Below are 26,765 nucleotides of genomic sequence, written 5' to 3'. Positions count from 1 at the left end.
TAGCTTTTAATTGACGTTTAGTTGGAGATTCAATGAGGTGAGACTGTTATGACAGGTTTCAAAATGTAATGATAGCAAAATAGAGCGGGTTCATCAAAGTCAGAGTAAATACAGGCAACAGCTCAGCAACTCAGCATGAAGCTACAGCTACAAACCCTCAAAAAATCCAGAGTAATTAAAGTTTGCATTGTGCAGCCCTCCTTCTCAGGGGGTACCTTTCCAAGAAAAGCATTTATATTTTGTGGAAAATATAAACACAAATTTGGAGATGTAAATTATGTGCATGTTTTAATCTTATTCATAAACACCGAGCGTTTTAAAATGTAATTATAATCAAAGTACACAACTGTAGCTGAATCCAGATTTGAGAAAGACCTCGGGAAGGTGAAAGGGCCTCCAGTCTCCCCTCACCCCCACACCCTGCCCACACTACCCTACCCACCCACCCCCTTTTGTGTATTTGGAAGAGAAGAGGTGGAATTCTGTCCTCCTGGTTTCTGAGCACACAGATCCTTGTCTCTCATTTGTTAATGTCACAGACCAGATGGTGGTTTTAACCCTTTCTCTCTACTTCCTCTCCTGTCACTTCCCCCTTTGGTCTGTTCATGTGCTATCGAAGGTTAGTGAATAAGAGACAGAATGACTGAGTGTTGGAGAATTTGCAACATGAAAAGGAAGGAAGAAATTTACCCAAATACTATCCAGATTCTTTTATTTCCATACTTTAAGCATGACAGTGACCTCAAGTTGAGCCAGTTCTAAGGGTTGAGCTTAAAGAAATAGCATGAGATAGTAAGAACATTCACTGAACCAGTGTTGAAGAAATGCATGTAGGTTCTGCCTTGACTGTCTCTTGCTGCCAGAATGATTTTGAACAAAGCCCTTCAGTTCACTGGGCCATAGTGTATTCATCTGTTAAAGTCATTGAGTAGCCTAAAATGAGTTCTAAGTTTTCTTTTAACTCATACTTTCTATAGTACTGTACCTCAAGCATTCACTCCAATCCAGATGGCATCATGGAGATTCAAACCCAGTGTAGTGCCCTTCTTAGTTCCCCAGGTGTCCCAGGAGTCAGAAATGTTCCAGGGAAGGCCCAAGAGTTTCCCCTGCCAAGGATTTTCCATACTGTAATTTAAAGCCAGGATCTCCTGAGACTGTTGTTAAAAGTCCTCTGTCCTGGCCTCACTTCCTCAGGTTTGTGAAGGGCCCTCCTAGTACAGAATGACTTAATGTCACTCCAGACCATCGGAGCTCATGGTTGGAGCTGCCACTGAGATGACCCAGTGTAATAATCCTACATACTCCCTCTACATTATGCAGGAAATAGTTAACAGTGCATCTATACTGCATTTGACTCTCAGTGTATTCCTTTTCAGAGTCGTCGTCGGCAGCCGTCCGTCTCGAGAGACGATGGTGTAGCTTCTTCAGAGTCTATCTGCACCGCCAAGAATGGCTGTGCAGTCCGACTCGGGAGTGACATGGTATCTGTCTCCTCCCGTGTTGAATCGACATCTTGCGATGACGCTGAAGCTACAGAGCCTGGGCAGGGTGATATGGAGGGTCTGCTGTTGCCCATGCAGCAGACCCCCCCTCTCTTCGCAGCTGAAGGGTCCAAGGGAAAGACGGAGTCGATACAGCTTGGGTTCAGGTGCGCCGCAGGAGTTGCCGGTGTTGACTACAACGTCAAACCGCCTTAGGGACTCCGGCTCCGGATTTTCTGTCGGGGTTTACTCCCTTAGCCTTTCCCCTGAAGAGGTATGCCGCAAGGCAGCGGAGGTTTTTTGGAGTCAGAGTTTTCCTTCTCTGATGTACCCTGACTGGAAGATCGAACCAGCGACACTTAGCTCGCAGGCCGACGCTCAATCCACTGAGCTAAACCAGCCAGGGCATGAGTAGGGGCATGGAAATTTATATAAATCAGTTTATATAAATCATTTTAAGTAGAATTAAAGTGTGATGTTGAGGAGAAACTTGGGTTTAATTAATCAAGCCTGAAGTTTAATTTGAAAAATATTTTTAGTGTGTTTCGTATCTGGGTGAGTCCACCAGGAGAACATGAAGTTAAGTTTTCTTTGATTAACTGTTTTAAGGTGGAAAATAAAAAGTATACTGAGAATTTAGCATTTGCCCTACTGGTATGGTACATGGTAGGATAGGGTTGAGACTTGGCAGTAGAGTAAGAGAACTGGTTATGGGTTTGAATAAATGTTTTCCAGTTGAAACCACTCATTCCCACCACTGAACTCCAAAGGAGATCATTTCAAAGAGTCATCAAGCCCTGGCCTGGCAAAGAATTTACCAGCAGCACTTGTGATGGTTGTCTCAGTCTGCTTTGGAAAGGAAGCAGGTTTAGGGCAGGTTCAAAAAAGAGCTCTCTGATCAGAGTGTCAGAAGAGTGAAATTTCCAGAACTGTCCTGGAATAAGTCATTGGGGGATAGGAGAGAGGACTCATTAGTGGCATGTCACCAAACTGTGCCTTTTAGGAGAACAGAAGGAGAGGTGAGTATAGAAAAGGGTAATGAAATATTAGTCCTGATCCTGACATGATATTCAACACAGTTTTTCTTGATTTATAAGTGTAGACATGTATGTTGTGTTCATGTACTATTAGCAACAGTGGCTGTGCCTTACACATTTTGTTACCAATCTTCTTTTTTAAAGATTTTGTTTATTTATTTTTAGAGAAAGGGGAAGGGAGGGAAAAAGAAAGGGAGAGAAACATCCATGTGGGGGAGAAACATCAATTGGTTGCCTCCCACACACCCCTCCCCACCCCCTGAGATCAAGCCTGCAACCCAGGCATGTGCCCTGACTGGAACCAAACCGGGTGACCTTTTGGTTTGCAGGAGGATGCCCAAGCCACTGAGCCACACCAGTCAGAGCTTGTTATTGATCTTTTAAAAAGGAGACTAGAATGGAGTAATCTATACAAATGTAATGTTTCTGTTTAAACTAGAACTTGTAAAATAATCTGTAAGGAAATAAACTTTACCCCAAAGTTTTCAAACTATTGTATTAAAGACCTAAATATAAAAACTAGAACTGTAAAACTCTTAAAAGAAAATGGGTAAATCTTCATAACTTTGGATTTGCCACTGTTTTCTTAGATATGACACCAAAAGCAAAACAATAAAGGACAAAAATATAAGTTGGACTTCATCAAAGTTAAAAAATTTGCACATCTATGAACTCTATCAAGAGAGTTGAAAATATAACCAGAGAATAGGAGAAAATATATACAAATCATATAGCTGATGAAGGGTCTGGTATCCAAGATGTATAAAGAACTCTTACAATAAAGCAATAAAAAGACAAATAACCCAATTAAAAAATTAACAGAGGTCGTTTTACTGAAGAAGAAGCAAATGGCCAACATGTACGTGAAGAGATGCTCAACATCATTAGTCATTAGGAAAGTGCAGATCGAAACCACAATGAAATGCCACTTCATACCTACTAAGATGGCTACTGTCAAAAGTAAAACTGGAAAATAAGTGTTAATGAGGATATAGAAAAATTAGAACCTTCATACATTGCTTGTGGGAATGTGAACTGGTTGGTACAGCCAATGTGGAAAGCAATTTGGCAGTTCTTCAAAAGGCTAAGCATAGAATTGCCATATGACCCACCAATTCAACTTCTAGCTATATGCCCAGAAGAATTGAAAACAAGTGTATACAAATGTTCATAGATGTGTTATCACAATAGCCAAAGTGGAAACAACCAAAATGTTCATCAGCTGATGAACAGGCGAACAAAATATGGTTTAGCCATACAATGGAATATTATTCAGCCACAAAAAATATCAAAGTACTGCTGCATTGTACAACATGGATAAACCTTGAAAGCATTATCCTAAGTAACACCAGCTAAACATAAAAACCACATATTATATGATTCTATTTATATGAAATGTCCAGAATAAAAAATTTCTAGTGAGAGAAAGTAAATTGGTGGTTACTAGGGGCTGGGAAAAAAGGAGGAGAGGGGAGTTCCTGCTTAATGGGCATGGGGTCTCCATTCAGGGTGAGGAAAGTTTAGGATGTCATGCTGAGTTGTGGTCAATATCATTGAATTAAAAGGCCAAGAGAAGTATCTCCCTGAAACCACAGTAGGCACGTCTACCTTCTGTGTAGAAGTGCTGCTTTCATGTATCTACAGAACTACCTCCTGCATTCTGGGCTGGGTAACCAGTAGTTACCACACATCTCTGGAACTTAAAACATTCCCCAGAGTCATCTGCACCTGAAGCTTCCATTCCTTGGAGCCCTTAAGATCTCCACAGAACAGGGCAGCGAGGGTTATGGAGCAAGGGGCTCTGGAGTATGACACCCAGTATATCATGCAAATGTTGAGAGGATGTTTCTCCTTTGGTCTTTTGGGTTTTGGCCCATCAAACCAGTAAATCTAGGACAGTGGAACTACGAGACTTTTCCTTAAACCATAGCAACCCTTGCATTCAGCAGGACCATTGTATGTATTTGGAGGGTGAACTGGATCCACTTTGCAGTAGAGGCCACGTAGCCATGCTTTGATAGAGTTCAAGGCAGAGAGTTCATACGTGCAAGTCATGTGCTGGACCCTCCTAGGATCCTGACAGGCTTAGAATCAATGTGGTTGGATGGCCCAGGGCTGGTGCCCTGGCAGGCCTGTCCCTGCAGTGCACAGCGGAGGAAGGGAGAGCAGTCATACTGTGATGTGAGCTATTCCATTAAGGAAAAGAGCTTATCAGAATGTCCCAGTTTAGGCATTTCCCCAAATCCAAGCTCTATTAACTTTGGAAGCTTATATATCATCTTTCCTTTGTAAACACAAATCTAGTCTGTCAGGCTTAATTTGTTTTTTTCCTTTGCTTGCAGGAGAGTAGATCTGGAGAAACCAACATCTGTGTGGAAGAAATAATTCGGGTAAGGATATTCCATTACAAAACTTTTCAACTGGTTGGACATAGCTTCCAAATAGAAAGGAGTCATGTGGCTGCATTGTCTAAGGGAGCCTGTTTGTTGTTTGGCATTTACCTTTTCTGAGGGTTATCACTTTAATTGCCTGAATGACTCTTTACAAAACAACACTTCTTTTAGAAATCTCAGAGCTACACCTCAGTCTGGTACCTTTGCATGGGCTGAGGTGACACTGCATTAGAGTGATCAGCTGGAAGACAGAAGAACAGCATTGAGATGAAATACATGATTTTGCTCACATTTGGATGCTCCCATTAATTACTCTATAATTTAGAAGCATCTTTTTTAAATTGTTGTTGTGTTACAGTTGTCTCAGTTTTCCCCTTGTTACTCTCCACTGCCCCGCCCACCCCACACTCCCACAGTCAATTCCCACCCTGTTGTCCATGTCCACGGGTCATTTATACTAGTTCATTGACTAGACCCTTCCCCTTCCTTCCCCACTTCTCACCCTCCCCCCTCCCTCTGGTTACAGTCAGTCTGTTCCTTGTTTCTATGCCTCTGGTTCTGTTTTGCTCATTTGTTTGTTTTTGTTCACGAGGTTCATGTTATAGGTGAGATTAGATGGTATTTGTCTTTTGCCACCTGGCTTATTTCACTTAGCGTAATACTTTCCAGTTCCATCCATGCATTGTGAAAGGTGGGACTTCTTTCTTTCTGCTGTGTAGTATTCCACTGTGTACCACAGTTTTTTGATCCACTCATCCACTGATGGTCACTTAGGCTGTTTCCTGCAGTTGGCTATTGCAAATAACACTGCTGTGAACAGGGGTGCATAGGTTCTTTTGAATGGGTGTTTCAGCATTCTTTGGGTATAATCCCAGCAGTGGAATCACTGAATCAAAAGGCAGTTCCATTTATAGTTTTTTGAGGAAATTCTATACTGTTTTCCAGTGGCTGCACCAGTCTGCATTCCCACCAACAGTGCACTAGAGTTCCCTTTTCTCCACATCCTTGCCAGCACTTGTTTGTTGATTTGTTAATAATAGCCATTCTGACCGGTGTGAGGTGGTATCTCATTGGGTTTTAGTTTGCATCTCCCTGATGGCTAGTGATGTTGAGCATCCTTTCATATGTCTATGGGTCCACTGTATGTCCTCTTTGGAGAAGTGTCTCTTCAGATCCTTTGCCCATTTTTAAATTGGATTGTTTGTTTTCCTGGTGTTGAGTCATATATTTTGGAGATCAAACCCATATCCAAGGCATCATTGGCAATTGTGTTTCCCCATATGTTTGGTTCCCTTTTCATCTTGCTGATGTTTTCTTTAGCCAAGCAGAAGCATTTTAGTTTGATGTAGCCCCATTGGTTTATTCTTTCCTTTATTTCTCTTGCTCTAGAGGATATATCAGCAAAAATATTGCTGCATGGAATAACTGAAATTTTACTGCCAATGTTTTCCTCTAGGACTTTTACGGTGTCACAGCTTATTTTTAAGTCTTTTACTCATTTTGAGTTTATTCTGATATATGGTATAAGTTGGTGGTCTAATTTCATTCTTTTGCAAGTACGTTCTAGTTCTCCCAACACCATTTGCTGAAGAGACTGTCTTTACTACATTGTATGCTCATGCCCCTTTTGTCAAGTATTAATTGACCATAGAGACATGGGCTTATTTCTGGTCTCTTTTTTCTGTTCCATTGATCTGCATGTCTATTCTTATGCCAGTACCAGACTGTTTTGATTACAGTGACCTTGTAATATATAGTTTGATATCAAGTATTGTGATCTCTCCTACTTTGCTCTCCTTCCTCAAGATTGCTGAGGCTATTTGGAGTCATTTTTGGTTTCATATAAATTTTGGAAATATATGTTCCAGATCTGTGAAATATGTTATTAATATTTTAATGATGGACATTTTAATGACATTAATTCTCCCAAGCCATGAAGACAGTATATGCTTCCATTTATTTGTATCTTCCTTAATTTCTTTCTTCAGTGTTCTGTAGTTTTCTGAGTACACATCTTTTACCTCCTTGGTTAAGTTTATTCCTAGGTACTTTATTTTTCTTGTTGCTATAGTAAATGGGGTTTTTTACTAGTTTCTGTTTATGATATTTCATTGTTGGTGTACAAAATTGCCTTCTATTTCTGAATATTGACTTTGTATCCTGCTATTTTGCCAAATTCACTTATTAGGCCAAGTAGTTTTTTGGTGGAGACTATAGAGTTTTCTATGTATATTATCATGTTGTTTGCAAATAATGACAGTTTTACTTTCTCCTTTCCAATTTGGATGCCTTTTATTTCTTTTTCATGTCTAATCACTGTGGCTAGAATTTTCAATACTATGCTGAATAAAAGTGATGAAAGTGGACACCCTTGTCTTGTTCCTGATCTCAGAGGGAAAGGTTTTAGTTTTTGCCCATTGAATGTGCTGTTGGCTATAGGTTTCTCATATATGACCTTTATTATGTTGAGGTATGCTCCCTCTGTTCCCACTTTGCTGAGTGTTTTTTATCATAAATGGGTGCTATACTTTATCAGATGCTTTTTCAGCATCTATTGATATGACCAGGTGATTTTTGTCTTTTATTTTGTTTATGTAGTGTATTATATTTATTGGTTTGGGAATATTATACCATCCTTGCATCCCTAGGATGAATCCCACTTGATCATGACTTATGATCTTTTTAATGTATTGCTGGATCTGGATTGCCAATATCTTGTTGAGGATTTTAGCATCTATGTTTATCAGAGGTATTGGCCTGTAGTTTTCCTTCTTCATTGTGTCTTTACCTGGTTTTAGAATTAGGCTAATGCTAGCCTCATAGAAAGAGTTAGGGAGTCTTCCCTCTTCTTAAATTTTTTAGAGTAGTTTGAGAAGGATAGGAGTTAGCTCTTCCCTAAATGTTTGGTGAAATTTGCTTGTGAAGCCATCTAGTCCAGGGCTTTTGTGTGCCAGGAGTTTTTTTTTATTACTGCTTCAGTTTTGCTAGTTGTTATCTGTCCAGTCAGGCTTTCTGCTTCTTCTTGATTCTGTTTTGGACGATTATGTTTCTAGAAATTTGTCCATTCTGCCCAGGTTGTCCAGTTTCTTGGCATATAGTTGTTCATAGTAATTTTTTACAATCCTTTGTATTTCTGTGATATTGGTTTTGATTTATCCTCTTTTGTTTCTGAGTCTAGTTAAAGTCTTGTTGATTTTGTTTATCTTTTCAAAGAACCAAATACTTGATTTATTGATCCTTTAAATTGTTCTTTTAGTCTCTATGTCATTTAATTCTGCTCTGATCTTGATATTTCCTTCCTTCTACTCACTCTGGTCTCTGTTGTTGTTCCTCTAGTTATTGTAGATGTAGGGTTAGGTGTTTATTTGAAATTTTTCTGTCTTTTTTAGGTAGGCCTGTATTGCTATGAACTTTCCTCTCAGGACTGCATTCCTTGTGTCCCATAGGTTTTGGGATGTTGTGTGTTCATTTTCATTTATTTATATACCTTTTGATTTCTTTCTTGATCTCATTGTTAACTCATTTATTATTTATTAACCTGTTGTTCAGTGTCCATGAATTTGAATGTTTTTGATTCTTTTTCTTGACGTTGGTTTCCAGTTTCAAGCCATTGTGATCTGAGAAGATGCTTGATATAATTTCAATTTTCTTGAATTTGTTGAGGCTTGTTTTGTGTGCTACCATATAGTCTGTCTTTCAAAATGTTTCATATGCATTTGAAAAGAATGTATATTTTGCTTTTGGGAGGTGAAAGGTTCTGAATATACCAGTTAACTTTTCATCTAGAGTTTTGTTCAATGGCACAATATCTTTGTCGATTCTTTGCTTGGAAGATCTATCCATTTTTGACAATGGGGTGTTAAGATCCCCTACTCTGAGTGTGTTGCCATCAATATCTTTCTTGAAGAACTCCAAGATTTTCCTTATATATTTAAGTGCTTTACATTGGGTGCATATATTTTTGCAAGTGTTATATATTATTGAGGGATTGTTCCTTTAAGTATTATGAAGTGTCCTTCTTTGTCTCTTTTTATAGCCTTCGTTTGGAAATCTATTTTGTCTGATATAAGTATTCATACCCTAGTTGTTGTTTTTTTTCATGTCCATTTGCTTGAAATATATTTTTTCCATCTTTTAAATTTCAGTTTGTATAGATCTTTTGTTCTGAAGTGGATCTCTTGTACACAGCGTATATGAGAGTCATGTTTTCTTATTCATTCAGCTACCCTATGTCTTTTGATTGGAGCATTTAATCCATTTACACTTAAGGCTATTATTGATAGGTACTTATTCATTGCCATTTTTTCCCCATTGTACCTGTATCCCCCTCTCCTCTCTTTTTCTTCATCTTCCTAAAGCAGTCCCTTTAGCATCTCTTGCAGTGCTGGTTTGGTGGAAATGTATTCTTTTAGCCTTCTTTTTTCTGGGGAACTTCTTACTTTGCCTTCTATTTTAAAGAAGAGTCTTACTGAGTGTAGTATCTTGGTTACATGTCTTTGCTTTTCATAACTTGGAATATTTCTTGCCATTCCTGTATGGCTTGTAGTGTGTCTGTTGCAAAATCAGCTGATATCCTTATCAGAGCTCCCTTGTGTTACTAGCTGTTTCTCCCTTGCTGCCTTTAAGATTCTCTCTTTGTCTTTCAATTTTGCTGTTTTAATTCTGGTGTATCTTGGAGTAGGCCTCTTTGGGTTCATCTTCATTGGAACCCTCTGTGCTTTCTGGACTTGTGTGACTTTTTCTCTCATCAATTTAGGGAAGTTTTCTGTCATTACTTTTTTAAACAGGTTTTCTATCCCTTAATCCTCTTCTTCTCCTTCTGGTATCCCTATGATGCAGATATTATTATGTTTCATGTTGTCCTGCAGCTCCCTTAAACCCCCTTCATCCTTTTTCAGTCTATTTTTGTTATGTTTGGGAATTTTTTTTCTACGTTGTCCTCCACCTCACTTATTCAGTCTTCTGCTTCACCTAGCCTGCTTTTAACTTCCTTCTACTGTGTTCTTCATTTCAATATTGTATTCTTCATTTCCTCCTGGCTCTTGTTGATAGTTTCATGCTGGGGTAGTTTGCAGTAAGTTCTTTGTAGCTTCCCTGGTGTTCTTTGTACTTCTCACTGAGCTTGTTAAGCATCCTTATAATCATTATTTTTAACTCACTGTCTGATAGCTTGCTTCACTCTATTTCAGTTAGCAGTCTTTCTGGGGATTCCTTTTTTCCTTTTGATTGGGGTTGTTTATTTGTCTCCTCATTTTAGGTGACTTTTTTTGTTTGTTTCTGCTTCTTAGATTGATCTGCTTTGACTCTCTGTCTTGATGGTGTGACCTTCTTGGTAGGAGACCTGTGGGATTCAGTGGTGCAGTCTCCTGATCTCCTGAACTTGATGCGCTTCAGCTGACCTTTATGCTGTTTATGTGGGCTGTCTGGTTGTAATTGGGTTTTGGTTGTTGTTGGGTTGTTCTATGGTGGGCCCTTCCCTCCGGCTGGCTGGCTGGGGTCATTCTGCTCATCACATCTTTTTGCTGTTGTACAGGTACTGCCAGAGCAAAACCAAACATCCCAGGAAAGGAACCTACATCTGCAAAAATAACCCTCCCACATCCACACACAATCACACTATCAACAGCAAGTGAACCAGTATTAATAAAGCTGTAAAGAGATTAAGACTTTTATAAGAAAGAAAAAACAAATATGAGATGACTAACTGATAGAAAAATGATTTTGAAAGGGTAGAGTAAGGAGAGATAATAAGAGTAGGGAATAGGGACAAGGCCATGAGAGAAAGAAAGTCAAATTTACATCATAAATAAAAAAAGGGAAGGAGGAATGTGGAATGAAGTAACAGAAGGGCAGCATATAGTATTAGGTGTAAACAAATTTTATATATATACAGAGAGAGAGAGAGAAGAGAGAGAGAGAGAGAGAGAGAGAGAGAGAGAGAGAGAGAGAGAGAGAGAGAGAGAGAGAACAGAAAAAGAAGAAAAAGGAAATAATAGTAACCAAGTTGGAGGAAAAGATCCACCGCAGCACTACTGACAATCAATGAGCCAAGTTTAATATAGGTGGGATGGGATTAAGAGGGGAAAAACAAAGAAAGAAAAGCTTAAGAGCTCTCTAGGAAAGCTCTCTAGAGGAAAGGGCAGTGATTTTTGAGATGACAGAGGGAGAAGGAATACTAAGAGTGAAGAGTGAAAACAAGGCTAATACAGGGAAAACTTTAAAATGAAAAAAAGGGGGAACAGAAGAAAAGGATAAATAGAGTTGGAGAGGGGAACGGTAAAATTTGAGATTTGAACTACAAAAGTAGTGAAGATCTAGGAATAAAATGGAAGAAATGTAACCACCACCACCATATCCACAAACAATGAGCAAAGATTGATAAAGGTGGAGAGAGAATAAGAGTATTTTAAGAACAGGAAAAAGAATGTGAGATGACTGATGACAAGAGAATTGGTTTTGAGAGGCTGGAGTGGGGAGAAATAGTAAGAGTGTGGAATGGACATAATTGGTAGCAAGAAAGAAAATAGAATTTGAAAAGAAAATAAGAATAGTAAATAAGAAGGTAAAATAGAGTAAGAGGTGGGAGGAGCAAAGTATGAGATTTGAAATAAACTATAATATAAAAACTAGTTACCTAATAGGCACAAACCTGAAGGCAAGAAATTAATGTTAAAAAGCTGTGCAGGAGAGAAAATGCAAATCATAAAGAAGATTGTGGTGGAATTTGTCCCAGTAGTATCTAGTGTTTACTGCTTTCTTCTCTTTCTGGGTCTTCTCCTGGTGCTGTTAGGTGGTGTCCCAGTCTGGCCCTACTCAGCCTGTTGGAGACTACAAGTGATCCACAGTCTGTGGTTGTCTCCTTCAGATCTATAATCAGCAGTCAGGCTTAAGCACCACATGGCAGGCTATCTTACCCTCAGGCTGATGCCACTTGGAGGGGACTGCTTTGCCTGAGCAAGATGGCTCCTTCAGTATGGGGTGTGACTCAGCTGCTCCCTCAGTTTTCTCCTCAAATCCACCATCCCCAAACTCTCCTCAAGCATCTCTAGGCCACTCTGCCCCTACCTTCCCCTTTATCAGGGCCCAGGGTAAGTGGCTACAAGCAAAATTTTAAAAGGCTTTTAAAAGGCTTTCTGTCACTCCAACTATCTCTCCCTGGTAGGCAGAAACGCCACCACTTTTCACAGCTGGATGTTATCTGGGTTCCTTTCTGGCTCTGATACTGTAGGCTGGGGAGCCCAGCTTGACATTTAGACTCAAAAATTCTCAGGGGGAATCCCTGGCTGCTGAAATTTCCCTCTGGTACTTCAGCTACTGCCCATGGGAGCCCAGCCAGCCCTCTGGCGTCTCCTCTGCATTCTGTACCAGTCACATTGTGGTGAAACAGTCTCTTCTGTCTGTTCGTGGTTGTAAGGCTTCTCTCCAGCTATCATTCAGTTAGTTATTCTGGATGGTTTCTCTACAATTAAGTTGTAATTCCTGATTGGTCCTGGGAAGAGGTTATTGTAGCTCCCACTTGCTCCTCCACCATCTTGGATTCTAGACCTAGAAGCATCTTTTAGTTGTCTGTACTTTTCAATCAGGCAGGGTTACCTTGTTAATTGTTTTTTCTAAATTTAATTAGAATCAGAAGCACTCTGGCAAAGAGGTGTCTTGGAGTCTGAAAATTTATTTCTATATTGTTTTGCATGTTATTATTTTGTGTGCTACTCTTGTAAACCAGATCTTTTTATCATCGTCATCATGAATGGATGCCCTCCATGAACCATTTTACACCCAGATTCACTTAGGTTGGGCTGTTGTACCATATTAGTGTTTTCCTGAGTATCCAAATTTATAATCAGATGTTGTCTTCATCCCATATTTTTTCCTCACTCAGATTTTTCAGGAGCATAACCTAGTAATACATAGTTAATCTGGTACCACACTCAGCAAAACACCAAGATAAATTAGACCAGATGGTATAGCAATTCCCTATAAAGAAAATTTAAAAAAATCTTTACTTGAATATGTTCCTATGTTTTGGCCCTCCTACACACTTTTTCTTGATTTCTAGTGTGTTACAGTAATGTAATTATTTGATTAAAATTTTGCACTAACCACCAAGTTGTTTTCGGAGGCAGAGTAATTTTTCTTCCTGGAAAGCATTATGTCATAAATAAATCTTTTAACTCAAGTTGACTAAAATAATTAAAATTTGATTTGTTGAATTAATGCTAATTTTTGTTTTTCTGGCAGAGATTTATATAGACAACAATTGTCAAAGTGGGTAGATTCTTTTCTAGCATTTAGGTATGTGTTAAATAAAACACACATTGTATTTTATATCTGTTTTCTTCTGGAGTTTTGTTTCAGATCAAAGAACAGATATTATAAAATGCTCATATACTCCTCCTATTTTTCTTTCAACATACTTTCCTGTTTGAGTCCAAACATTCAATGTTTAGGCCATCCTTTTGTTGGTTATGGTGTTTACATCTGCAAATAATAATACCAGAGCACACCAGTCCTCTCTGTGGTGCTATTTTAAAAAAACTCTATCCTTTCTTATGCTTTCTTATCTTCTCTGAAAATATATAAGAAATCTGTCATTTGACCTTTCTTCTCTACACTCCAAACAGAGCTTAAAGTTTGAGTAAGAGCTTGAGTAATTCATAGATCAAAGTAATGTAAAATGCACCTAGAATAAAACTGAATGCTCCAGCCAAGAGTTCAAAGCATTATTTCTTTTTCTTAAGAGAGCTAATGAGAGCCTCATACCTCCTTACCCCTCTCCTACATTCCCATGATACTGACCCCTAGTACATCACACCACTGGTCTGCCACTGCCACAGCCTGCCTCCAATCAGGCGTGGAACAGAAAGGAAAGCCTGGATCAACCAGATAATTGATTTATATGTATATATATAAGCATATGCAAGGTTAAGGGTAGTGGAGATGATGACTTCAAAAGCAGACACCTGAGCTCTTTGTAAGTTCCACTCTTCCTAGAGCCCCTGAGGCGTGGTCCATGATGGGAGGTGCTACAGAGTTGGAGGAAACAGAGGTGTTGGTGCTAGTACCATACAGGTAGCTCCTAGACTTTTTCTGGCTGTCCCCTGCCTCACTCATAGCATTCATTCTCCAGGATCACCTTCCCCCCTTATTCTAAGCATGTCCTCTCCTCCAAATGCAAGCACAGGGCTCCTTCTCAGTTACAGCCTATTGTATTTGTTGTGTGTCTGTCACACATAAGTATTGCTCCTACATTGTGGCCCCAGTGTGTGAAACTTAGAATTCACAATTTTGTTGTGTGAATAAATTAATGAATGAGTGATTGAAAAAACCCTCTAAAGAAGAAGGATGGGTAGCATTCTGACAGCTCACAAGCATTCTATTTGCTATCAATCATGGACATGATGTACTGGCCTTTTTAGTGCTGGGTTCCCATGGCTGGTTTTTGTGGAGCCCAGTTTTCCTTATCAGTTTCTCTCCTCTTGTGATCCAAGGTCACCAGAGATACTTGTTACTTGTAGCCATCACATTTAAGTGATGGTTCCCTTTTGTTGTGGACTAAGAGCAGGATTATGAAAAAAATGCCTTAAAATGATGAAAATTGATATATTCATTTAACATGTATTAACTTGCCCTTTCCACATGGGAGATACTGGGAGAACAATGGTGGGCCAAACAGACATGACCCTTGCCCTCTTCAAACCAACAGAAGATGTAGTTACTGAGTTTTTTAAAATTTTATAAATAAATTTTAATTATAATATGTACTTAGGGCTTTATGAGAGCTCACTTACTGTAGGGTACATGACCTAGTTTTGGGCCAAGAACAGCTTCCCTGAGGAAACATTTGAACTGATAGTTGGAGGATGAATAGGAAATCAACCAAAGGAGAGGAATGGTGAGGGTTCCAAGCACTGGCTTGGACATGGAAAAGCTTGGCTTGTTAGAGACATGGAAAGGCTGGCCAGAGTGGCTAGAAAGCAGGTGGATGAAGCTAGGTGGGAGACGCCAGATATGCTGTACCTTCTTGGCCATGTTCAAGATCACATAAGCACAGGGAGCCAGTGAAGAATGTGAGCAGAGTGGGATGTGATCTCTGGCTGCTATGGAGAATAGATGGATTGAGGGGAAGAGGGAAGAAAAGGAATGGGAAGCTATTGCTGATGTCCAGATGGGAGGTGCTTTGTGGGGTAATCACAGACGTAGGAACATTGAAGGAGATGCTGGTTTGGGGATGAAAGAGAAAATCACAAATTGTCTTTAGGCACGTTGAGTTTACAGTACCTTTTGAGACATTCCAGTAACATGGAGAATGTAAAAGAGCATACATGAGTTTGGAGCTCAGAACAGAGGTCTGAGCTATAGACCAACATTTTGGATTAATTAGCATGTTGGTAATAAAACCATAGAAATGGGTGAATTTGCTGGGAGAGAGACTAGAGACCAAGAAGCAATCAGAGTCTAAATTCCAACATTCATAGGTCAGGTAAAGGAAAATGTGGCAAATGGAGGTGAGAGGGAGTTGCTAGAGACACTGAGGGAAATTGTGACAGTGAAAAGTCATAGAATCCATGGAAAGCTCAGAATTCCCCAGAGGACAAGAGAGACAGGGATGGAAAACCACCCAATGGATTGGCCAGACAACAGAAAGGTCTTTGGTGACTTGAGTGTTGGTTCTGTGGACAGACTTGGCAGAATCCAGACTTGAGAAAATGGGATGAGTGCATTCAGAGACCTTTGGTGAGGAAAAGCCATAGTTTCCATTCAGATCCCTTTGCATTTGCAGTAAGTCCTACATACAGTAACAACTACCAAATGATGTTTGCATAAATGCAAACATTTATGGAGTGTGAGATACAAGTTCCTTGCATGTGTTAACTCATTGAGCCTTCACAACAGCCCAGAGGAAGGCACTGTTAACATCCCCATTTCGTGGATGAAGAAACTGAGGCAAGAAGTTAAATACAACTTGTCCAAGATCACAGAGTTAGAAAATGGTAGAGCTGGGATTTTAACAAGCACCATCTGGCACCAGTATCCTCTCTCTTTCTTAACAACTATGGTGTTTTATTAAATTAAGAAGCAACAGCCCCTTCCCCCCAACTCCCTGGTTCATTGATGAAACCACTCAGACATTTTGTTGTGCATAGTAGGTTTTGTGTTTTTACATGTTTATGAAGTTCAGAAGTGCCAGATCATGCGTTTGTGCATTTGAACTCACAAAGGTTTTATGGCCAGTGGTACCAACCTTACTTTTAAACTTTTTTTCTCCCTTCTCTTATTTTTGCTGAGGTGAATGTTTTCAAGGCATTTAAATATTACATTATGTTTTAAAGTCTTAATTATTTTTTATTCTTACTGAGGGGATTTTAATCTTGGGACTTCATAAATCTGTGTATTATTGCAAGATTCACTTAACCAAGGGAGAAATTATAACTGAGTTCTATAAAGATGGGTGATAAGGGGGGCTGGAAGTCCTCATGGCTGACATATGTTTATAACAGACAGTTTTCTAAGTTACATAGTATTTCACCCCTAAAGGCTCCAGTTCTGTAGTACATCGGTGCTTTTTTGTAGCATTATACATTAACGTAGAATGGCATTAACAAAAATTGGGACAACTGTAATCAAGCAACAAATAGATAGATAGATAGATAGATAGATAGATAGATAGATAGATAGATAGATAGATATCCCAAAGCCCTCCTTAAATGGCTCCACTTTTGCCTGTCCAGGGCACCCTAGTGCCTGTGAGGGTGTCCCACAGCCTGCTCCTGGGTTGGAGGTCCCTTTGGCTGCACTCTATTGACTTTGTAGTGACTCTGGAGGTGTTCGGTTTCTAACAGAGCTGGAGCAGGAGACCACTCTAATTCAGGATCTGTTCTGAGCCAAGACATTGTGGGGGGATGGCCAAAGGAATTCTGGAGGTGCTGAAGCTTCTATTGTGAATGAATGGCTTTGCCTTTCAATATTTCCCTATCTCATTCTAATCTATACCATGAGAAATCACAATAGTATTTACATGGGGATAGAGATCAAGGAAATGTTAGCAGCCCAAGTAGCTGAAGATCTGTGGGAATATATTTTCTGCTCTAAAGGGTGAGTTCTGATACCTCAGTCAATACCTTTTCATGGGTGTTTGTCAATATGTCACTGGAAAAAAAGAAGAAGTACACAAATAGAGTGTTAACCAAAATTAGATGTCACTGGCTATGATGGAAGCCAGTGGTGATGAGAGCCCCTCCTGCACTAAGGCTGCAAATACTAGGAGGGTGTGAGGGGAGCATGTTGCCAGACAGTGCGTGATGGGCCAGGTGTCTGGTAATGTCAGAGACACAGCATCACAGGTTCTCATGAAGATACTTGAAGAGCTTCAGCACTACATTTGAAGACCAAAGCCTACCTCGCCTTGCAAGGTACATCAACAAAACAAAGAAGTAACTAAAAAAGATACAGATTTACTCAGTGCCTTAGAACACCTGCTAGACACACAGGAGGGACCAGCAGAGGCTTAAGGGATGCATGCATTAGAAAGAGAATGTGGGGGAGAAGAAGTAGTCGCACTCCTTTCCATGCCAATCATAGAAAGGTGGTTTATAGAGCCTAGCCCCAAACAACACAGGAATGCAGTGGGTGGGACAGAAGTGGAGAGACAGTTGCCTTACTGGCACAGAGCACATGTAGTCCATTGGACAACACGATGTATATTCCACTCAGGTTTTATGGCATCTTCACATTATTTTGGTAATTTATATTTCAGCAAGCCTTTACTTTCATAAAAATAAATGCTTAAACTTGGATCATGTAGGACAAAATGTGAAGTTCCTTATTAATGAATGAGGTTTACAATTTATAGTAATGTTTTAATTTTACTATACAGATTTGAAAATATTAATACATGTAAAATTGTAATATCTAATAATACTTTCAAATGTATAAATTCCCCCAAGGACATACTTCTTTTTACTTAAAAAAAATATTTTCAATTATAGTTGCTATACAATATTATATTAGTTCAGGTGTATAACATACTGATTAGACATTTATATACCTTACAAAGTCATCACCCCAATAAGTAGTACCCATCTGACACCATACATAGTTATTACAGTATTATTGACTGTACTCCCTGTGCTGGACTTTAAACCCCTTGACTATTTTTATAATTAGCAATTTATACATCTTAATCCCTTTTACTTTTTTCACTCATCTGTCCAACTCCTCTCCCATCTGGTGACCATCAGTTTGTTCTCTGTCTATGAGTTTGTTTCTATCTTGTTTGTTTATTTTGTATTTTAGATTGTATATTTGAGTGAAATTACATGATATTTGTCTTTCTCTGACTTATTTCACTTAGCATAATACCTGCTAGGTCCATTCATGCAGTCACAAATGGTAAGATTTCATTCTTTTTTATGACTAATATCATATTGCATATATGTACTACATCTTCTTTATCCAATCACCAGTCAGTGGAAGGACTTAGGTTCCTTCCATATCTTAACTATTGTAAGTAATGCTAATGATGCAGTAAACATAGTGCTGCATTTATCTTTTCAAATTACCATTTTGGATTTCTTTGCATAAATGACCAGAAGTAGGACACACAGGAGACTTCCGGCCAAGATGGAGGCCTAGACTGACACGCTCCATCTCCCTCCACGACTAAGAAGGAATGCAACTACCGCAAAACCAGAAATAGCCAGAAGTTCCAGAAAATAAATGGAAGTCCAACATATGAAGTTAGAAAGAAATGGTGCTCATCCGTACGGGTAGTAGAGGCGAAGCCAGAGTGGAGAGGTCAAGCTGTGCTCTCAGCGGCAGCAGTGGCAACGGCAGCGGGACAGTGGTAAGCACAGACACCCATATTTAAGGGGAGATGAGAAGCGCCTGGCCAGCACTCCTGACTGTAGACCCGACCCGTCAGCTTGTGATTCCAAAGGCGGGAAAACAGACCTCCATTGTCTTGGACTGTGAGACCTGGAGGGGGTGGGGACAGAGGAGGCTCCCAGCAGAGTGTGAACAGCAGGAATCCATCTTGGACCCCCACCGCTGCAGAAAATGCCACAGCATGGTGAGAAGGGTAGCCCGGTTGTGACGAGTGCATGGGTCTCTGCCCCTATAGCATAGGAGGTGTGACAGCCCTGCCCAGGAAGCAAAGATAAACACAAAACTGTCAGGATGGCACAGATCATGATAGAGATCCCGGTGATGCAGCTGACCAGACAGCAAATATCTAATCTAATGGCTCAGCAGATAGATAATCTTTCTGAGGCTCAGTTCAGAGCTGTGGTTATAAAAATGCTTACAAACCTAACAGTAGATCTTAAGACGGGGAAGGAATGAAGGCTAGTCCTGCTGAAATGAACAAAAACACATATAGAACTAGTGGTGAGAGAAATAAAACCAAGCATCAAATCAACAAAGCAGAACATAGGGATGAAACAAACAGTCAACCAGTGCAGAAAAAGGAAACAAAAAGTAATGAAAATGAGGAGAGGCTCAGAAACTTATCGGACAGCTATAAGCGGGCCAACATCTGAATCATAGGGCTGCCAGAAGGTGTAGGAGAACAACTAGAAATTGAAAAATTATGTGAAAAAATAATGAAGCAGAACTTCCCTAACTTGGGGAAGGAAATAGACTTACAGGTCCAGGAAGCACAGAGAGTTCCCAAAAAAACTGGACCTAGGGAGAACCACACCAAGACACATTTATAATCAAAATGTCAAAAATTAAAGATAAAGAGAGAATCTTAAAAGCAGCAAGAGAGAAGAGAATTATGTACAAAGGGGTTCCAATAAGTCAATCAGCTGATTTCTCAAAAGAAACTCTACAGGCAAGAAGGGACTGGCAAGAAATATTCAAAGTAATGAAAAGCAAAAACCTACAGCCATGATTACTCTATCCAGAGAAGCTGTCATTCAGAATAGAAGGGCAGAGGAAGTGCTTCCAGGAAAAGTAAAACTGAAGGAGTTCATCAGATCCAAACCGCTGTTATATGAAATGTTAAAGGGACTTGTTTAGGAGAAAGAGGATCAAAACTATGAACATTAAAATGAAAACTATCACAACAACCAACAACAGAAGCTAGGGAATTGAAACAAAGGCAAACTAAGTAGGCAATGAGAGTGGGAAAAGGATTATAGGTATGGGGAACATTATGGGGGGAGGTCAGCAGGGAGGGGGAAGGGGGCAAAGGGAAGGGGATACTACAGGAATTAAGAAGCATAGTAGGAGTGAGTGGAGTAGACAGGAAGATGTTGAGAAGAACTATATGCACAGCCAATGGGCATGGACTAAGGGCGGGGGTCAACTGGAGGGAGAGGTGTCACTGGGAAGATGGGAACAAAGGGAAAAGAAATTGGGACAACTGTAACAACGTAATCAATGAAGCATATTTTTTTAAAAATGACCAGAAGTAGGATTGCTAAGTCATATGGTAATTGTATTTTTAATTTTTTTTTTTGAGGGACCTCAGTACTTTTTTCCATATTTTGACTGCACCGATTTATATTCCCACCATCAGTGCACGAAGTTTCCTTTGTCTCCATGTCTTCTCACTGCTTATTAATTTATTGACAATAGCCATTCTGACAGGTGTGACTGTGATGTCTCATTGTGGTTTTAATTTGCATTTCCCTGATGATTAATGATGTGGAGCATTTTTTTATATGTCTGTTGGCCATCTGTATGTCCCTTTGGAGCAGTGTCTATTCAGGTCTTCTGCCCATTTTTAATGAGATTGTTTTTTTATGGTAAGTTGTATAAGTTTCTTATATATTTAAGGTATGAACTACTTACTGGGTGTATCATTAGCAAATACCTTCTTATATTCAGTAGGCTGTCTTTTCATTTTGTTGGTGGTTTCCTTTGCTGTGCAAAAAGTTTTTAGTTTTATGTAATCCCATTTATTTTTTCTTTTGTTTCCCTTGCTTGAGGAGCTCTATCAGGAAAAATTCACTAAGAGCAATGTCACAGGGTTTACTGCTTATAGTTTCTTCTAGGAGTTTTATGGTTTGGGGCCTTACATTTAAGTCTTTAATCCATTTTGAATTTATTCTTGCATATGGTATAAGAAGGTGGTCTAATTTTTTTTTTTTTTTTTTTTTGCATGTATCTGTCTGATTTTCCCAACACCATTTATGGAGTAGACTCTCTATACACATTGTGTATTCTTGCCTTCTTTGTCACAAATTAATTGACCCGATAGGCATGGGTTTATTTCTGGGCTCTCTATTCTGTTAAATTGATTGATGTGTCTGTTTTTATGCCATTACCATGCTGTTTTTATTACTATAGCTTTGTAGTATAGTTTGATATTAAGTAGCATGATACCTCTAACTTTGTTCTTCTTTCTCACGATTGCTTTGGCTATTCAGGGTCTTCTGTGGTTTTATATAAATTTTAGGATTATTTTTTCTAATTATGTGAAAAATGCCATTGGTTATTTTGATAGGGATTGCACTGAATCAGTATATTGCTTTGGGTAGTAGGGACATTTTAACTATGTTAATTCTTCTAATCCATGAGCATGGTATATGCTTCCATTTATTTGTATCCTTTTCAATTTTTTCCTTCAGTGTTTTGGACATTTAATCTGTGTTTCTTTTAAGTGCTTTTCTCCAACAGTGAAATGGCAATATTTGGTACTAGCCAGCCAACTTACTTATATCCTTTGCTAAATCTGTTTAATAGAGCCAACTTAATAAATATCAGAACTGAAAATGACATGCATTATTATATGTGAGGTCTTTCAAAAGAGAATACTTTAGAGTACTAATTAAGAAGCATATAATATTAAAATATTTGCTGAAGTGATATTAGTACTAAAACTACAAAGGCAGAGGTAATTCTGCTTGTTTTCAGAAGTATTTTGGAGTGTGTGTGTGTAAAACCTTTTTATTAGAATATTTTTAGCATGAAGGTGACCTTCTTTGCCTCTGCCCTGAATTTTTTTGTTCTCTCCCTGACCTAGAAATTCTATCAGGCAGCTGGTCCTCACAAACAGGTTCTAGAATACAAGTCACCAAGACCTCTCAGTGCCATTACTGCCTCATCAGATTCCCTAAGATCACCACATCCTTCTCTTCCCAGTTTTAGCCTGTGGCTGGCACAGCCATGCATGAGGCCTTGCCCTCTTCTAAGCCAGGTTCCTCTGTTGACAGTACTCCTGGTCTTCCTCTATTAGCAGGGCACCTTGCTTAGCCCCTTGTTCAGTCTCAGAGTCCTTACCACCCCCGAGTTCTTCCAAAACTTCTGGGATGGAGCAATCAAACCTCTCTACCAGCCAGCGCTGGGGACTGGATTATGAACTCCTCCAGGAAGCCAGCCAGTTGTGATCACTCATTTATGCTTAATCCCACCTCCAGGGCAGGATAGCTGGACTATTTCATCTCCCTCAAACTGTGACACTCTCTGGAGCTCACTGTTGACATGGTGCTCACCAGGTATCATCACTGACTGTAGGTATTTTACCTTTGTCAGTATCTCTCAACCTTTTTCATTATCAGCCCCACAGGAATCCGGTACCACAGATATACTGTGCATTTGTTTCTGTATGAAATCTGTGTCTGTGTTTATACAGAGAAAGAGACCTTCTTGTCCCCAAGCAGCAGTTTCATACGGTGGGAATGCCTGACTTAGTCAAACCATCCCTGCTTGCCACACACCTCTGGCCACTTCCCCTCCATCCCTCCTGTCACCGAGGACATAGAGGCTCTACAGCAGGAGCCCTGGGTCTGCTGCCTTCATTCAGTCAGGGCAAGGCTGTGTCCTAGGCCCTGGGGGACAGCGGTGAACACATGGACACAGACACCGCCTTCCTAGAGCTCCCACATTCCAGTCTGCTGATGGACATGAATCTCCCCCACCCTTTCTTCCCTCTTTCCTAATTCAAGATGCATCCCTCCCCCTATTTGGGTCAAATCGCTGTGCCTTTTTCTCGGAGTCCCATCCACCCCTGCGCTGCCACAGGAGCTGCAAGCACTCCTCTCCCCAGTTCTCTTCTGTCCTCACTTTCTCTGTAGCTCTTGTCCTCAGAATGAACATGTACACCTTATTGCCATTTTAAAAACAGAAGCCTTCAATACTGCATTCCTTCTGACTCCCTCCTCCTTCCTAGGTAGACTTCCTTGGCCAGAGTCCCTCTGTTCCTTCACTTCTGTTTCTTCGTCAGCCACTGCTATCCAGTTTCTCCTTACTACTTCTTTGAAACGACTATTCCATGTCACCAACCCGAGCTGGCTTATCACTGAGCACAGAGTCCATTCTTTGTGCGATCTCTTGGTTGGCATTCCATGCTGCTGACCACAGGTTCTGCTTTGGGTAGTAGGGACATTTTAACAATGTTAGTTCTTCTAACCCATGAGCATGGTATATGCTCAGCATCTCTGACACCACCACCCCTCAGTCTGTTCCCCTCTTGGTGGTCATTTTTATTTTGGTTTCCTCTGCCTGAAGTCTCCCTAAGATGTTGGAATTGACTCTCTTGTCTTCAACAAGCTGCAGCTTCCCCTGCCAAAATGGGGCTAGGGTGTGTATCTCAAGCCCAGCTCTTTCCTGAGTGTCAGGCTCACCTCACCAACTGCTCCCCCACTGTTCCACTCGGGTGTGCCACAGATGCCTCCACCCCAAGGTCTCCTTGCACCTCCCCCGGCTTGTGCTCCAGCATGGATTGTCCTCGCCACCTGGCTGCTCAAGTGTCAGCCCCGCTGCCCTCTCACCTGCCGTATTCAGTTCCTCACCAAGCCCGTCAGTTCTGTCTCCTGAAGCTGCCTCAGGTTTGCCCACTCCTCTTCATCCCCACTCCACCTTCCTTGTTCAGCCCTCCATCCTTTCCCACCTAGATTATCTTGAGACCTCCTCTCTGGCTTATGCCCTACTGCCTGCCTCCAGCCAGCTCTCTGCCATCCAGGAAGAACCAGCTTTCCAGAGCATGTTTAATTAAAACACTTGAACAACTCCCCTGGGCTCAGGGTAGAGTCACATTCTGGGATGTGTCTGCAGAGCCACACATGCTCCAGCCTGCGTGCCATGCAGCCCGTCTTCCGCCACTGCCCACCTCACATTCCACGCTACACTTCTGAAAGCATGGTGCCACTCCTCCCTCCTCACCTCTGGGACTAACTCATTCTCTTTTCTCCCCTTGGAACATGCTCTGTCTCCACCTGACACCAAATTCAGCTGACTGTCTCCTGTTTATCTTGCAAGGCTCACTTCGGATGTCAGTTCCTCCAGGAACCCTTCCTGATTCCCAAAGTCTGACTTAAGTGCTCCTAGTCTATGTTTCCCAGTTACCCTTTATTCTTATTTTTATTGAGTCATAATGGTCTTTCTTACTCTCATTAGGCTGTTACTGCCTCTCTCCAGGGACTAGCAAAATGACTGGCACATAATAGATGTTTAATATTAATAAATACTGAATACGTAGATAAAAAATAATGAATGAATGACTTTGACCTTTTGCTCAATGTCTGTTCCTGCTCCCCACCCTGTCATCCTTCCAGTCCTAAACAAAAAAGGCTGAGGTGTTGTTTGTTTAAAATATCAGCTCTCCAAGGACTGCCAACGCTGTGGGGTTACCTGGGAGCATGAGAACACCTTAGCAGTAGCACAAATGCAAGAGATGTATTTCATTTCCTCACTCCTGAGGGCTGGAAGTAAAGGGAGCCCAGCAGCTCTTCCTGGTGTACCCATCAGGAAAGCTCAGAGCTCTTGTATCTACCACTTGTACTCTGATTGTCTTTCATGAGCCTGACTGTTTCATTTTGATAGATAATAAGTGTAATGTACAAGTTAAAGAATCAAGATCATAAATTCACAGGGATAATTTGGTTAATTATAATGTTGCTGTTGTAGAATCAAGGGCTGGAAGTCAAAGCTATTTCCACTGCTAATATGTTCTGTGTAAAGCAATTCTTGAAACAGTTAAAACACATCTATGCAAAGTGATCAACTCAAGACATTTATTTTAAAATTGTATTATTTTTATAAAAATCGCAGCCCTTTGTTATTTTTTTTTTTTCAAATTGAGGGTTGTGAAATTATACCAATTTGCTGCAAATTACTATTGTACACAAAGTTTTTTAAAATTATATTTTATTGATTGTGCTATTACAGTTGTCCCAATATATCTCCATTGGTCCCCCCTCCACCCAGCACCCTCAGGGAATCCCCCCACCCCCCGCACCATTGTTCATTTCCATGGGTCGTGCATATAAGTTCTTTTGGCTACCCCATTTCCTATACTCTACTTTACATCCCCATGGCTATTTGTAACTACCTTAGAAGTACAAGCAGTTACTTAATCCCCTCACCTCTTCACCCATTTCCCCCACATCCCCTCCCATCTGGCAACCATTAAAACACTCTGTATCCATGATTCTGTCTCTGTTCTTTTTGTTTGCTTAGTTTGTTTTATAGATTCAATTGTTGATAGATTTGTATTTTTTGCCATTTTATTGTTCATAGTTTTTATTTTCTTCTTTTTCTTAAATAAGTCCCTTTAACATTTCATATAATAATTGTTTGGTGATGATGAACTCCTTTAGTTTTTTCTTGTCTAAGAAGCTCTTTATCTGCCCTTCAATTCTAAATGATAGCTTTGCTGTAGAGCACGCTTGGTTGTAGATCCTTGCTTTCATGGTTTTAAATATTTCTTGACAATACCTTCTACTGTGCAAAGTTTCTTTTGAGAAATCAGCTGACAGTCTTATAGCAACTCCCCTGTAGGTAACTAACTTATTTTTTCTTGCTGCTTTTAAGATTCTCTCTCTATCTTTAACCTTCGGTGTTTTAATTATGTGTTTTGGAGTGAGCTTCTTTGCATCCATTTTGTTGGGACTCTGTGCTTCCTAGACTTGTATGTCTGATTTCTAAAATATAAAACCGATAACTTAAAGATTGAAAAGATACAGGCCTTGAAAAATTAGACCATCTATCTAGATATTAATCATATATATTAAATAAGACATAATTACATTTAGCTCTTATACTGACAATTATTTAGAGTGTAACTTTAAAAGCTCAGAAACCTAATTTTTCTTTTGCTATTTCATCTATATGTTGTTCTGTAAGTTCTGATAAGTTTGATTTATAGCTGTGCAATTATTTTGTTTTTATGGTTGTTGGATGCAGTGAAATATAAGCATTTTTAAAATGCAGGGGTTGGAACAGACATTTTCCATAACTTCTAGAATACGCTCACATATTTACCTACATGTTGTTTTTGTTCTGATTTTTAAAGCTACCCACATGTTACCAAACAGCAAGTTGGGGTCTCGTTGCCTGCTGCCACCCTCTAGGCAAAATTCCAGAGGCAAAGGTTTGGTGATAAAGGAGTCTCTATTCAAAAGCAGTCACTTAAGCCTATCAATTAAGGCTAAATTCTAATACCTGGGTTCTCCTATCTTTTCCCCTGTTAGTTTCTGTAGGGTTAGTTTACAAACTAAAACAACATAATACACAAAAGCTACACAATTTTGGAAGAATGGTAGGCTTCTGCCTCAGAGCCTGTTCCCTCTAGAACATCCAAAGTACAAACCTGCAACCCTCTGCCAGTCCAGCCCGATCCTAGGCTGTGCCCAGAGTTCCTTCCCATACGAAATACCATCCATTGGGAAATGCAGGCATGATCATCCAGGCATCCTCGAGGAAGAGCCTAAGAGCAAGTTTGAGAACGAGCCTGGGATCCTGAACTGGAGCCTCTAAGAGAGCCAGCTCAGGAGCTAGAAGAGCTCATGAGCCAAAAGAGCCAACCCTCATTCTATTTCCATTGGCTCTGGAGGCATTCAGCTTCTCAGCCCATCCCATCCTAGACTGCTTCCCATTGCCTTGACAAACTCCTCCTATGGCCCTCC

At 40.1% G+C, this 26,765-nt stretch overlaps 1 protein-coding gene across 1 annotated transcript in view; it reads left to right on the top strand.

The window, feature by feature from the left end:
- Nucleotides 1-26,765, top strand: part of AFF3 (ALF transcription elongation factor 3) — a 588,477-nt gene that overhangs the window by 289,606 nt on the left and 272,106 nt on the right. The window contains exon 5 of the mRNA XM_090281791.1: nucleotides 4,861-4,908. Coding sequence (XP_090137917.1) covers nucleotides 4,861-4,908 — 48 coding nt within the window. The remainder of the gene's footprint in view (nucleotides 1-4,860; nucleotides 4,909-26,765) is intronic.

This window comes from Furipterus horrens, unplaced genomic scaffold (genome assembly GCF_987537825.1).
Source record: "Furipterus horrens unplaced genomic scaffold, mFurHor1.1.pri manual_scaffold_6, whole genome shotgun sequence".
Taxonomy (NCBI): Eukaryota; Metazoa; Chordata; class Mammalia; order Chiroptera; family Furipteridae; genus Furipterus; species Furipterus horrens.
This window is presented reverse-complemented; position numbering and strand designations above follow the sequence as displayed.